Raw genomic sequence first — 15,234 nt, 5'->3', positions numbered from 1 at the left:
ATAGCTTGAAGAGTAGATGAATAGAGAGTCCATTTCTATTTCTACATCTCCTTGGTACTGCTCATGAAGCATCCTGTCTATAGTTACTATTGAATTCAGGTTCCAAATAGATTCCAAGTCCCATGTCTAATACTATTTAAGAACATAAACCCAAACAAGAGGAGTGCAACAGAGTGTCCAAGAAAATTGCCTCATTTTCAGATTTGAAGCATCAAGATATGCACAGTAGCGACCTTCACTCTTACTCTGAGGGCAGAAGGAATCCAAGCTAGAGTGGAAGGGGTTTAGTGAGTTGGGACCAGGCTGAATCATTAGTAGGAGTTTCATAGTTATATGCATTTCATATCATAATCCCCATAGAATACAGGTAGAAGCAGCCAGGGCCAATTCTAGGAATGGATATGAAATAGGGGTTGTTAAAACAAATGGTTAAAAAAAGAAGTTTCAACAACCACCTACTCTATTTTTGATACATTGTTAAGGTGGCTTATATGATATTTTTTGATTGATATAACCAACATGAGGTGACTCTAAGGAATCTTCATCATCTCAGTATTTTTTACCTGAATCAGCATAATTGTGAGTTCTGAAGGAAGCCAGTCCCTTTATAACATCAAAATATTCATGAACGAACTGACCATTTATTTATGAAGCCATCCTCCAACCAATGACCTTTCTCCACTGATACATGTTGTGTCACTGCATCAGAGTATTCGTTGGTCAGTCTCTAGCTGTAAACAGAGTATGTAGCCAGAACAAAGGGATACAAAATGCAATAGTCCGTACACCAAAGATAAACTGGAGTTCTTGAGAAAATTGGTGAAAAGTGAGGTGAAAGCCAAAGATTACGATGATCAAACTGCAAAAGCCAGTCATGAAACAATGCACCTTTTATAGGGTAATCACCACATTATATAAGAAGTATCAGTAGCTGATTTATCATTTGTCCTCATAATGATTGCAGGGTCGCCATCATCATCTACACGGTAGTTGACAGTAGATCAAATAAAACTACTTGCATACTTTTCAGTTCCAGAAAAAGTCCCATTTAGACTTTTATTATTTATTAAAAATAATTTGATTCCTATTTAAATGGATGCATTTTTAAGTGGCATTTTCCTCAGCATGAGTTATCCTCAGATAATAAGGACTTTTTGTATATTTTACAGAAGAGGAAATTCATGCTCAGAGGAGTTAAAATACTTCCATGCGCTCACATCATTTACAAGCTGTTAATTTGAGAGAACTGTTTCCAACTGGAGATTTTTGATGCCAACTCCAGGTTTCTTTTCACCACACATCCACTATTTTAAAATTCTCTTTCTCTTATATACTATATCACATCGTAACTTTAAACATCTTTAATTTGGCCACATTTTCACTCCCCCCCCCCCCCCATGAAAATTCACTATCACCAAAACCATTTCTTCAAGAGTTTCATTTTAGGGTTCATTTTGGAACAGTGTTGAGAAATGTTGCTTAATTGAATATTCCATCCATTCTGATGTTTGGAATCCCAGGCAAGTTTAGACTACCACCACTGCAGATGGCATGCCTCCTTGTTGATACCGTCTGTATTCCATGTAGCTAAATTTAATACTTACAACTTCAGGATGTGTGAAAGAGTGCCTAATTTGAGGGGCAATTTCTCTGATTATTTAATTTATACAACCCAAATCCCTGACTTAAAAAAGAAACTTAGGGGCGCCTGGGTGGCGCAGTCGGTTAAGCGTCCGACTTCAGCCAGGTCACGATCTCGCGGTCCACGAGTTCGAGCCCCGCGTCGGGCTCTGGGCTGATGGCTCAGAGCCTGGAGCCTGTTTCCGATTCTGTGTCTCCCTCTCTCTCTGCCCCTCCCCCGTTCATGCTCTGTCTCTCTCTGTCCCAAAAATAAATAAACGTTGAAAAAAAAATTAAAAAAAAAAAAAGAAACTTAATGAAAGATATCAAGTACCCACAGAAACCTTTTACACACTCATGCTTTCATTAGCAATATTTTTTCTCATTGAACTTTAATACTCGCCATTTAAACATGACAGTATACTTCAAAATGTAGGATTATTATATGCTCTTTGATTTTAAGATGTTCTTGGTAGTAACTGGCACTGTTTGAAAATATTATTTTCCCATTAGGATAACAAAAGGCAGAGAAATCATATGGCTGTGCTTACAATGAATGGTTTTAAGACTTGATTATTTCAGAAAGTAATAGCATCATTTTTTTTTCTGTTGAATACTTTAGGTCCCCCCGCACACACACATACCTCTATGCCCAGCAAAAGGTATATCACTTTAATAGAAATAAATGAAACGATTCTAAAGTAACGGCCATCTGCATGTCATCAATTCAAGAACAAATTTGAAATTATTTGGTTAAAATGAAATAGAGCCTCTTTAGCTGTGATAAAGGCAACACTGCATTGTTATTATTCTTACAACGATTTATAGAACAGAATGGAATTATAATGACATTTAGGGTAGTAGGCATTTAGGTCAAGAGAATACACGTAAAGATTATTATAAAACTGAAGAGTATTTAAGCAAGAATTAATGTAAAATACCAAATGTATTCACCAAGTAGAGATAACATTTCATACAAATGATGTCCAAATGGTATTACTTGATTTGAGTGATGCTGGGTAGAACATCATTTCAAAAATGCATTCTACATAGGAACTCAGCACCCAAGAAGAATGGGTAGATTCTGTTATTCACCAAGCACAGGTTATTGTTGACTCAAGGTTTACTGTCATCCAAAGTTCCTTTTATCTTTTGCATAAAAGGCAGTGGTAAGTAGTTCTCCTTGCTCTCTCAACTCAGGGCTAATACAGTAACCTCTGGAGCAAAACTTCCTGGGTTTGAATCCTGTTCTGCAGCTTACTAGTTTTTTGACCTTAGACATCTGACTGAAACTCTACCTCATTTTCCTTATCCACAATATGGGAAATAATAGAATTTTCCTTGAGGGTTGTTATGATTCTTCACTATGTAAGTATTTAGAATAGTGCCTTGTATATGGTACCTGGTCAACAATTGTGTTGACATATCATCACACATTTTCAGATACCACATAGATAATTTATGAAAATATGAATTGTACAAATATTCAGTTAGTACTTAATGTGTATGAAATACCATGTTAAGGACAGAAGCCGAAGCCTGAAGGCATAGAGAATACAGTGATTAGAACTTCCTAGTTTTCTTCAAAAGGTCTTCTCAGACCAAATTGGTTTATTACAAAATCAATAATATTCTGGTGGCCAGTAAGAGGTCTAGTCCACTGAAAGGTGAGTCACTCTTACTTGTCCCCAAACTTGAGGGCATCTGAGAATTATTCCTACCCAGGGCTTTCAAGTGAATTCTGTGTTGAAGTCATCACTTGCTTTCCATTTTTATTATTATTATTATTATTATTATTATTATTATTATTATTTTAGAAAGGGAGGGGTGGAGGAGGAGAGAGAGAAAATCTTAAGCAGCTTAGCATGAAGCCCGAAGCTGGATGGCTCTCAGGACCTGAGCTGAAGTCACAGTCAGATGCTCTATGGACTGAGCCACCCAGGCACCCCCTAGTTTTCCCTTTTTTCTTAACCTATAATGCTAGAATCTTTGGCATTCACTAAAAGACCCCATTTAGATAGCCTTAATAGCATTGGCTGAACCTATTCTTCTTCTGGTTCCCCCTGTTCCAGCCACTTTGGCTTTCTGTCAGTTCTTCAGACAGGTTTTGCTACTTTGCATCTCATGACTTCTTCACATGCCCTTTCTTCAGCATGAGACACTTTCTGTATATCCTGTCTGGCTGACTCCTTCAGATTTCTACTTAAAGGTCAGCTGCTCATGGAAATGTTCTCTGATTCCTTCCCAGACTGGCATATATCCCCATAACATGCTCTCAGAGAACCCTGGGTTTTGTTGTTGTTGTTGTTGTTGTTGTTTATCACAAATACGATTACACAGTTAACTTTATAACAACAGTGGAAGGACATCATAGTCACAGATAACTATCCACACAATAGTACCTCATCAACAAAGAAGAGTAAGGACAGGAGTGAGTCTGGGAAAGAGCAAGAGAAAAACACAGACATTTACATTCTGTCCACTCTTCCCCTTCAACAGACTTATGACCTGATGCCTATAAGTGGCCTTAAAATGACATGGGAGCCCTGCTCTTTCTTGGCTGTTCCCATTAACCAATTTTATTTTTTTATGAAATGAAATACCAGTATTTGAACATATTTTTCAAACATCATGCCTCCTTGACACAAGCCAACAACTTAATCTTGTACTCAGTTAAAAAAGAATTTGGCTCTAAACTGTAGGAAAATTATCCATGTTGAATTAATTGAAAGATACTCTGGAGATCTTGGGGTGGCACCTTCCTAAGGTAATTTGGGTTGTGTGCAAATTTTTACCCTACCTGCTAATTTAGAACCTAACAAGAAAGATGCAACTCTATTTTTAATATTTCTAATCTTGGCCTAAAGTACAAGGTCTAAAAGGGCAGAAGCTACATCAATTTCATCACTGTATCCCTGGCACATAGGATTCCTGGATCATACTGGAGCTTAATAAATATTTGTTGAATTAATTAACATTCCACCAATGTTTATAGGATCAGTCTATTTGGGCAACAATATAGTTTGGAGTTAGAAAAACTAAAGAAGTAGAAGGCAGACAGAACTACAGAACCTTAATCATTATGCAGACTTTATAGACCCTGCATGCCCATAGGAACCTAAATTAAAATAGCAGAAAAACTGAGAGCCAGACATGACAAAGTTCAGTATATTTTAATGAAGACTTATGTATGGAAGGCAACATTCTGTCTTTTAATTCCCTTTCTAAGCCAGCCTGTAAACAAAAAGCTAACACCTTCCTTATCCTTTTAGGTCGAATGAGCCGGACTCGATTTATCATTATGCCAACTCAAGGAGAAGGACGGCCATGCCCCACAGAGCTTACCCAGCAGAAAACCTGCCCAGTGACGCCCTGCTACAGCTGGGTCCTCGGCAACTGGGCTGCATGCAAATTGGAGGTAGGTCATGTAATGATACTTAAAGAAATCTTCTTAGTATGCCTAAAGCATCTGTCTGGTCAACCTGTGTGCTGATGGAATAAATTTCACAGCACCAGGGGCCTGTACAATGTACTTTTATGCAATAGAGCACATGCAAAAATACAACCAAATGACTTAACCTCATGCCAAGTGTTGTCGCTAGGAAAATAGCCATTCGTTAGTCACTGATTCTAAAAGGGTCATGGGACTTTCATTCTCTTAGGCATTCTCAAAAATACCATGTTATCTTCTTGGCTTATTGAAAATATCAAAGTATTATTTAATTAGGCAAAAGCCTGATGCTATGGCACAGCTTGCTGTGGACTGTATTTCTTAAAGACGTACTTTTAGGCTTAGACAAAATCTTGCAAATGGGCAGAAAATCAAAAGTGTATGAAAGTTATATTTTAACATTATTACACGAACCAAGGTTACTACACTTTCCTCAATGATTACTTTTTTATTGACCTGAAATATAAATGCCTAGCAACATCATCATATATCACATACCCAGAGCTTTTGCTGGATCAGCAAAGATCTCCTACTGCATTTTCTCTCTGGTTTCTAATGTAAGAAAAAGCACATTGATTTTTTTTTATTCTCTTATTTTACTAGTTTTTCCTTCAGTTCATATTCCAAAGCACATTTTAATTAGGTAGCAATAATTGTGATTAAGCATTAAGAAATCTGCCGAGTATTCTCATAGAGATGTTTAGTGTTCCTGTCAGGATGACATTGTCATGCAGCATTACTATCTTGCAGAAGTTAAATGCCCATGTATTTTAATAAGTCCCAGAGGAACAAAATTGTGTGGTACATTTGTTCAGTCTCCTTTTTACAGAAAATAAGATAATCATGCTCATTAATTCAATAGTAACCTAACATTACTGAATCTGAATACTTTGCCTACCAGTCTAAAATCTTCTTTCCTAAATCTTAAGCAATTTTTAAATGCTGCTTGGAATCACAATAAAAAATGGAAGGAGTAGTTTTCCTTATAATTGTAATAACTGTTGACAGAGTAGAGAAAATAAGCTCAAAGAATTCAGGAACCCATTGCAGGGCAATAGAGAAAAAAGTTAGGGGGGAGAGAAAGAAGGGTAGAAGACTGAGAAAAACCCCATGCTCTAAGTCTTGCCAGGCATACAACTACTACTCTACCTTAACTGTTCTTTTTGTACCTTCCCTTTTGATCTCCTCAGGTATAAAGAGCTTTTTTTTTAATATGCAAGTCTGCCGACTTGTCCCATGGGGATATTATGGGGGAAATGCCAAATGTACTGTTTCATTTTGCTCTCACATAACTGAGTTCTTGCCAGAACCACAGGAGCAAGAGTGGCGAGTTGTGAACATTTTCTGTAGAATTGCCAGTGAGGGTTGGGGATTGTAGCATCCTTTGGAGATACCCAGGCTTGGAGACCCTGGAGACCCTAGTAGCAGGAGTATCCAGAAATTTTAGAGATGCTTCCATTTTCTAGACAAGGTTATTCTTGTTCACTGACACTTCCAGTCAGGAGGAAATGCTGCAGTTTAACTTAATTCAGGCAAAACTCTCAAAAAACAACTCTAGGTAGTGAATTGTTCTGGGGTGGGCACCTTACCGGAACAGGGCCAGTCAGCTTTCTTCCCTAAGAATTTGGAATAGTATTGGATCTGTTCAAAGATTGTGTATCTGGGTACTCTTGCTGCATTTTCCTGCCCTGTAGATAAAATAAGTAACTCTGAAGCAAACGAGAACAAAGAAGGTGCCACACAAAGAGAGGAGGCAAAAAAGAAAGGGAATCATGATGATATGAGTTGAATTTTGCCTGAGTTCAAGCTGCATTTCTGCTTTTTCTGAAGCTTGTGAACTCTTTGTGAGACAGATAATTCAGTATCTCTTTAGCGGGTTGCCTTTTCTTAAATGTATATGTAAACAGAGTTTGGAATTACTGATTAAAATACATGTGGGCCTCTGCACACAAAGGCAGATCACGTCTCTCACAGCTGCACTTCTCCTTGTCCTGGCTACCCTTACCTGCCAAATAACAGGTTGGGTGCTCATTCACTGAGGGTGGTGGTGATGTCCAAGTGGCTGACTGCCATCCAATGGATCAAACCATCAGAGAAGCTACAACAGGGCACAGTGGATGTAGCAAAATGCCACTAACATAGAAAGAGATTAGCAAAAGGAAGTGTTTATCCTTAGGCTTCGCTTTTATTTTATTTTATTTTTTAGTGTTGTCTAGCTCTTTCTATCCAAATTCCTCAGTTGATAACATGTATCCACACATATGTTCATGAATCTGTTGTACGGGCTCAGACTCCCAGAGTCTAACAGGCTTAATGTTGGCCAAGGTTCTGCCAGTTCCTAACTCTGCCATTTCTGCCAAATCTGTAAACTCTCCAAGTCTGTTTTTCTTACCTCTATCAGGAGAGTAGAAATAGTACCTGTTTTTTTCTGGGAGCTTTTGGTAGGAATTAGAGAGTTTATATACAGTGCATACCTTGGTACCTGACGTAAATTAAGAGCTCAATAAATTGTAGTTGCTATTATAATTTTGATTAAGACTATGATTATGATTATTATCACCATCTGCCTCTCCACATCTGGAGAGTATACAAAACATCCATCAATGATGCAGACAGTGGAGAGTCAGCGAAAGAATCCTCACTTGTTGATATTCTTGCTCAAAGAAGCCTGGGTCTACTTTCAGTCCCTTAGTGTGGAAAGCTTCATGAATGACAGTGAGTGAATGCTTGCCTTATGAATGAAATTATCATTCTAATGCTGATTTCTCTTCATCTTACGGCTGCTGTCAAAGATATAGGAGATTAAGGTTGAATATGGGTACATACTAGGAACACATTCTTGTTTGTCTTGGTTTTTAAAGGGATCCCTGATGTAGACTTGTTTCCTGTCACTTCTTCACACTCCCATCTCCTGGAATGTCAAACAAAACTCTAATCAACTGCATCTTCTGTTACCTGAGGTTTCAGAAGGCAAATTTCATACACTGCCAAGTCTTCAGAATCTTCTTTCCAAGTACTCTATAGCAAAACATACAGCTTAGACAATTCTGCAATGGATCCATCATCCAGATGATAACTTATAAAAGAGAACCCTCTCCCCAAAAAGAAATTCAACTTACACTAGTTATTTTCCACTTTAGAGAGTAAACACTTATTAGAGGATTTGCCTTAAATGAATCTACTGTGTCTGGACTTTGAACCTCTGCTTATCTCCCAAAAAATGCACTCAGGTCAAAATTAGGGTGCATTTATTTGAAAGCTTCACAATAGCCACAAAAATTATTATAGCAATTATGAAGTATTGATAAATCAGTTGTGTGAATTGCCATCTTAAACAATTGTTAATCCTTGTGAAAAAATCTCTAGAAGCAAAGGGGATACTCCCCAATTTATGTGCCTATTCAGGTTTTTAAGCTTTAAATGGCTACAACTTGGACCTCCCCTAAGTTGTATCTTTTCTTTCTTGACAGTATGTCTTTAAATCATAATTTTCTTGTTATGTCAAGAATTTTTCTCAACAGCCACTCTGTAACATCGTGTACCTCTAGCAGTCTGTCCACGACCTGCCCTTGGCATTCAGCAGTTGCTGCCACAGGGCCTTGACCTGATCGGTTCTCAGCTGGCCTTCCAGTCCCCAGATCCGTTCCATGCCCTGGCACGCTGTCATGACTACTTTAGCTGACCACCTCATCCTGCTTTGCTTCTGCCACAAAAGTCCACAAAAGCTCCAAAGCCTAAGAAAGGCCGTTTCTGGCTCCTGCAGGGGGCAGGGCATAAAAAGAACAAGAACCCCAGTTTCCCAGTGCAAAGCAGTTTTCACATTGTCACCTAATAACGGGTTAGTGGATTATAGCATGTGGTATCCCTGACTGCAGTAACAGAGGTGCAGAGGTGGGAGCTCTCTCTCTAGCTTTTTCTCTCTCCATCTCTCCCACCACATGAGCAGGAGTCATGAAAACTCCAGCTCGTACACTGACTTCTGGATTTTTTGGAAATTGAGCAACACACCTTGGAAGTTTAGGGGAGTTAATACTGCCTGGGATTGCTTCCCTCCCCCATCTTGGATGGTATACAGGCATGTTACCACATGGCCTGTTTGGAAGATATGGGTGACCAAGAAACCAGCTGTGTTTACTTGTGAAGTTGAGGCCAGCTTGGTAACATACTACCTTTTATTTGCTTTCCCTCTGTTCCTGCTCTAGTTTTTTACTCTCACTCTGCCATCCTAGGATCTCACCTCCTTAGCATAGAAGCTTTGCCTTAGGCTTTGTTTTCTAAGCTATTTATGGAAAAACAGAGCTACTGTCTAGAGTTATCCAAATATCCAGTGGACTTCCTTTTGAAGTATGAGCACTTGACAAAAACTGAGGTGAAAATACTGATGAGTATCTGCCAAAAATGTTATAGTAGGAAACTTTTCATCAGGCAGATGGTTAGGTAAAATAACCACAAAGAGCTTTCTAGTTCTAAGCTTTTGTTTCTGTGAGACATTGCACAAATTTTTCTAATTGCCCAAAAAATCTGAGTGTGACTTGTATTAAATATCTTCAAAGAACATTATTTAACACAGAAGGCATGCTGGGAAAACAACTTCATGTGGCAAGAGAGAAAATCGGTGTTTTATTGAGAACTCCAACCTAATCCATATGAGAAAGTACTGAATTCCCTACAAAAGGAAAACCAGCAAAGTAAAAGAGAAATGTATGCCCTATGGCTGTACATACTCTCTTGGGGAGTGATTATGGATTAGGTTATTTTAATACATACACCTAGACAAATTTTGTATGTTTTTTTTTTCTTTTTCAATCCTGGCTGAGTTCCAAAATGAATCATCAGAGTCTGAGTACATACATTCCATGGAATAAATTTGCATTTCTACTTTAGCTTCTCTTTCAGCTCTAGGAGGATTACTTAGTGATACTTTATTGTCAACAATTGAAAGATAACTCCCAAGAGGAGGAAGCTGTGGATTTTCTTGGGCAAGAGGTGGCAGGAGCCAAAAATACTGTGAGATGCTAATTGGGTAATTGTAACAGCATCCTTTCCTTTCTTAGGGTGGAGACTGTGGGGAAGGAGTCCAGATCCGCAGCTTTTCCTGTGTGGTCCACAATGGTTCAGTCTCTCACTCAGCTGTAAGTGTGGACGAGGCACTGTGTGGAGAAATGCCCTTTCAAGACACCATCCTGAAACAGCCATGTTCTGTGCCTTGCCCAGGTATGCGATTTTAAATGATTGGGAGGGACTTCCCTGGTGATTTTAATTTTTTTTTTTTTTTTTTTTTTGGAGAACGTCTAACTAAAGTTGAAATTCCCTATTAGCCACAATAAAAATGCAATAAAGTTATCACTTTATAATATCCTTACAGCTTCAATGGAGGCAGAGTAGGTAAGGGGCAAAAAAGCACTGGAGTTGGAAATTTAAGAACTAAGTTAAAATCTTTGTCACATCACTGGTGTTTACCAGAGACATAGAGTCTAGTGCTTTGAACCTAAGTTTGCTACATCTAGAAAATGTGTTAATAATGCCTAACCTGACAGCATTGGCCATCACTCAAAACATGCTGACTGGATCTTTGATGACCCCATGAATGGTGGGGTGGTAGGAGCAAGTAATGCTATAGATTCATAAAAGCATTCTAAAAATGTGAAGGTCGTTGTTAGATACATAATATGCATGAGTTGATTTTAATCTTAATAACCAACCTAGCTTTTATGGCATAAGTTTAAGGTGCCTGAATATATCCACACATGTAAATACATGCACATGTACATATATATACTTACAAATGTGTATGTTTAGATTATTATATATTCTTTAGACTCAAAAATACTCCACTTCAGAGACCAAATTGTTACCTTTATATAGTTTCTGTGGATGTCTATTTTATAATGTTAATGCTGCTCCTTGAAAACTGAATTACTCTCATCTTTACATCTCCCTTTTAAAAAGTTTATTATCACTAGAAGACATATAGTGTTATCTACATAAAACTGCCACTACTTCATTTCAAATCATAGTAATCTAGTTTTCAGTACTTTCTTGCTAAACTAGATTAAACCATAAATTATTATTCTCAGTGTATTCTAAGTGGGAAATCGGTCAAGGTGGAATGTATAGTACCTAGAACCTGCCTGTATCACTGTGCCATCACCACAAATCTCACTGTGAACCCTGTCCATGTTTCCAAGTGCCAGTGTTCATGTTATTTTCCTTGCTCTGTACTGCACAATCATCCAGGAGACTGCCACTTAGCGGAATGGTCAGAGTGGAGCACGTGTGAATTAACCTGCATCAATGGAAGAAGCTTTGAGACAATGGGCCGCCAATCTAGGTCAAGGACATTTATAGTTCAGTCTTTTGAGAACCAAGACAGCTGCCCCCAGCAGGTTCTAGAAACACGCCCTTGTACAGGTACCAAGAGCACTTTTCAGTTCTCAGCCTTGATTGAGCAACACTTGTTCTATTTGTATGTGAGGTGTAATAGAACCGCTGTTATCATATTTACTTGCAGGAGGCAAATGTTATCACTACACATGGAAAGCAAGTCTTTGGAACAATAATGAACGAACTGTATGGTGCCAACGTTCAGATGGCATTAATGTCACAGGTATTCCTGCCTAAGATTTGTGTGGGCACTTCAAAAAGATCTGAGTGTTGGTGTTTGTGAGAAGAATTAGCTTACACATTATAAGCAAGAGAAGACTGGGCAGTTGACCTTTGATGATCTTCATAGCAAATTGTCATGAAACCTTATTTTGTTTTAAATTTTGAGTTGAGGTATATATACTTGGCATATAATGTTAAATTAACTTTGGGTGTACAACATAGTGACCCAACAATTATATACATTACGAAATGCCCACCATAAGAATATTATGATATTATTGACTACATTCCCTATGCTGCATTTTGCTTCCCCGTGACTTATTTTATAACTAGAAATTTGTACTACTTAATCCCCTTCACCCATTTCACCCAACACGGTCCCCCTCCTTGACCTTTGGCAACTACCAGTTTGTTCTCTGTATTTATAAGTCTGGTTCTTTCTTTATTGTTGTTGTTTGTTCATTTGTTTTTTAGATTTTATATAAAGTGAAATAAGAGGGTATTTGTCTTTTCCTGTCTGGCTTATTTCACTTAGCATAATACCCTCCAGGTCTGTCCATGTGGTTGCAAATGACCAGATCTCATTCTTATGGCTGAGTAATAAAACTTTGCATCTTAGAATGCAAACAATTCTATTTGAAGACCAATAATACATATGACAAGGCACACTATAAAATTTCCTTAAATAGCATGTTCTGAGACAAAGGCTAAAAAAGGGTTTAAAACACTGGTCTGTAAAGTTTTAAATCATGTTATCTTCTCAGTAAAAAGTTTTTGAGGACATCTCTCAACATATCCTATTCTTGCACTGCTATCCTAACATTTTATGAAACACATACAAAAGTTGAAGTTAAAAGGGTGGATAAAGATAAAATATATTTGTTAATGGTGCAAAAAACTTTTTGCTCTAGGTTATAGATCTCCGTGTCACGCACTAGAAACTTGGTTTTGGATATTTTGCTAGTCATTATTATTTAATATCTAAATATAGACTGAGAAAAGGCTTCCTCATTCATGACAGTGGATATCATTTGAATGTACAAATGATCTCAATTTTGAGTTTTTTTAATGGCTTATCAGAGAAAATTGTCATTGTTTTTACTGCTCCTGTGGCTGACAGAGCTTATTGAACCAGTGAGAGAAGTTCTGTTCTTCTGTAGGAATTGAAGAATCATCACCTCTGCCTTTGTCCTGTTTGCCTATTTTGGCATTGTGTAGTCCCTTTAACCCATTGCTTATACCTACAATAATTTTAAGCTACTTTCCCATTCTGTAAGTTATTGTTGAAACTAAATACACTGTAAATCTACTTAACCAGGAACACAGAAAGTAGCATCCTCTGCAGCATGCTGAGAGTTAACTGGTAAGGGTTACACTATCAAATTCTCTGCACCTAGTATTTGGTGCATGGTGGACAACATAGGGCCATCCAATGAGCAGCTCAGGTTATGAGTATCAGCTGTTAAGTATTAGAGCTTAATATTTTTTAACTTTAAACATTGTATGAACTCTACAAAGTCTTGAATTTTCTTCCCAATTCCCTAGAGATTTGATACTCCTGGGGTGCAGACACTACTCTTTGGAGATCACTGGTTTAAAGAATGTAAACAGTCCTCCAACCACTATTGGTAGCAATAGGTCCATGTGGTTATTGCCACTAATGCCAAGATTATCCATTTCACCCATAGGTACTAATTCTGGATTGTAGAATTTTTTTGGTTTTGGGTTTTTTCCCCCCTGTGGGAACAGTAACAGTGGGAATGTAGCCACATCATTCCCAGGGAAAACATAGATCTGTTTTCTATACCACCTTTGGCTGAAAGCTTTTCGCCAGCTACCCATTCATAAACTATAATTGGGTGACAAGCAAAATCTAGAATCTCTAAATGAAACCAGTATCATATAAATACAATTTAAATACTGCCCTCATAATACGTCAAATTCTTAGCTTAGTACCTTGAATCCAGAAAGGCATGACTAATATGTAAATGATTTTCAGATTGTAGGGACATTATTCCATCCATTTACTCAAAAATATTTAATGAACACCTGTAAGTACTGTGTCATATGTATGACTGCCTCTTCTGGAGCTTATACATTTGCTTTTAAAAATGTGTAAAGCTTCATTTTTATGATCGTGTGTGTGTGTTCCAGTTGAGATACATTTAAAACTGTTACCAAAGTGTTTGCTATTGTCGTCCATGAATCCATCAGTGGCATTCTTTTCACATTTGGTTGTTGCCAGTTGGCTTATTGCCTAGTTAGGGTATTCAGGAGCAGGAGAAAAATATACATAGAATGAGTCTTTGAGCAGATCTATTTTCTGCTCCAGAACTTACATTGAAATTTCATCAGTTCTTTTCCTGATCCCTGCACGCAGATGTTACCCTCAAGCAGAGCTGTATGATAGAATGACAATGCCAATGAGCAGGTGTAAAAACTACTGTGACCATCTTGTTAGCAGAGCCTCCCCTCTTGAACAATGCTTCCTGGAGTAATCTATAAAATACGGCTGGACCATATGTCAAGCAAATGGATATAAAAAAAAATACTGTTATAGTGTGGCCATTGCCAGAGAGGAAAGAGGGAAAAAAAATTAATGTTTACCATAGCAAAGTCCACAAGTGATGGTGGGTTTTTTGTTTTTTTGTAGGAGGCTGCTCCCCTCAGGCCCGTCCCGCTGCCATTCGGCAGTGTAATCCAGCCTGCAGGAAACCTTTCTCCTACTGTACCCAGGTGAGTCCGGTGCGGGAGCCTTCTACAGTTAATTGCTGTCTTATGCATATGCTTTTGGGTGTTTTCCAGGGGGCTCCAGCCCCAGCAGCAGTTCTGTGTGCTCACGGTACCATCTAGAGGAGTTTGCAGGAATAAATGCAGGTATTAAGGATTTTTCTTTGTAGGGCCATGTCTTATGGAGAACAGTCTTTTTCTGTAACTCTGACTATAGCCAAATCTACCTTTCAGATGTCTAGTTTATATTATCTCTGCTTACTGATAAATGTTCTTCGTGGATTTATTCTTTATTTCTTAAACTTTCATCTAGCCAAACTATTTTGAAGGATATAAATGTTTATATTTGCTAATTATTTAGTAAAAGTTGAATGTTTGCCTATGAAGAATGTATGTGCACCTGCACACTTTTTTTTAAAGCAGAAATCTTTCCCTCTCTTCTTCTCCCACTTACTCCTCAGGAATTAATGCAAAATGTGCAATGTATTCTGTTTTCTGATCAATGGCACTCACAGTGTGCAGTGCATATATAAAGTTATGTCATGTTCCCTGAAGAAATAGTTTTCTTATTATGTGTTCTCTCCCAAAAATGATCTGGTTAAAAATAATTCAAGCACTCAATCCTATTTTATGGATCTTTTACTTTTAAAGTAGGTTAATTCTTTACCACAAAAAAGCAAATACCTACGCTTACAGAGGAGAAAAGGGGTCAGCAACAACTTCATATGCTAATGAGATTTGCAAAATAGAAGCTGTGGCTTTCCACCAACTATCTGGATACCCTCTTTAATAAAACAAATACCTTTTACATTGAACCTTTGGCATAT

General features: G+C 37.9%; 1 protein-coding gene across 1 annotated transcript in view; it reads left to right on the top strand.

Annotated features, from left to right (window-relative positions):
* THSD7B (thrombospondin type 1 domain containing 7B) overlaps window positions 1-15,234 on the top strand; it is a 759,038-nt gene that overhangs the window by 730,757 nt on the left and 13,047 nt on the right. Inside the window, exons 20-24 of the mRNA XM_047871837.1 lie at window positions 4,893-5,038; window positions 10,126-10,285; window positions 11,309-11,482; window positions 11,583-11,678; window positions 14,331-14,413. Coding sequence (XP_047727793.1) covers window positions 4,893-5,038; window positions 10,126-10,285; window positions 11,309-11,482; window positions 11,583-11,678; window positions 14,331-14,413 — 659 coding nt within the window. The remainder of the gene's footprint in view (window positions 1-4,892; window positions 5,039-10,125; window positions 10,286-11,308; window positions 11,483-11,582; window positions 11,679-14,330; window positions 14,414-15,234) is intronic.

The sequence above is a fragment of the Prionailurus viverrinus genome, chromosome C1 (assembly GCF_022837055.1).
Source record: "Prionailurus viverrinus isolate Anna chromosome C1, UM_Priviv_1.0, whole genome shotgun sequence".
Taxonomy (NCBI): domain Eukaryota; kingdom Metazoa; phylum Chordata; class Mammalia; order Carnivora; family Felidae; genus Prionailurus; species Prionailurus viverrinus.
Note: the sequence above shows the minus strand (reverse complement) of the source record. Positions and strands in the feature narration are given on the sequence as shown.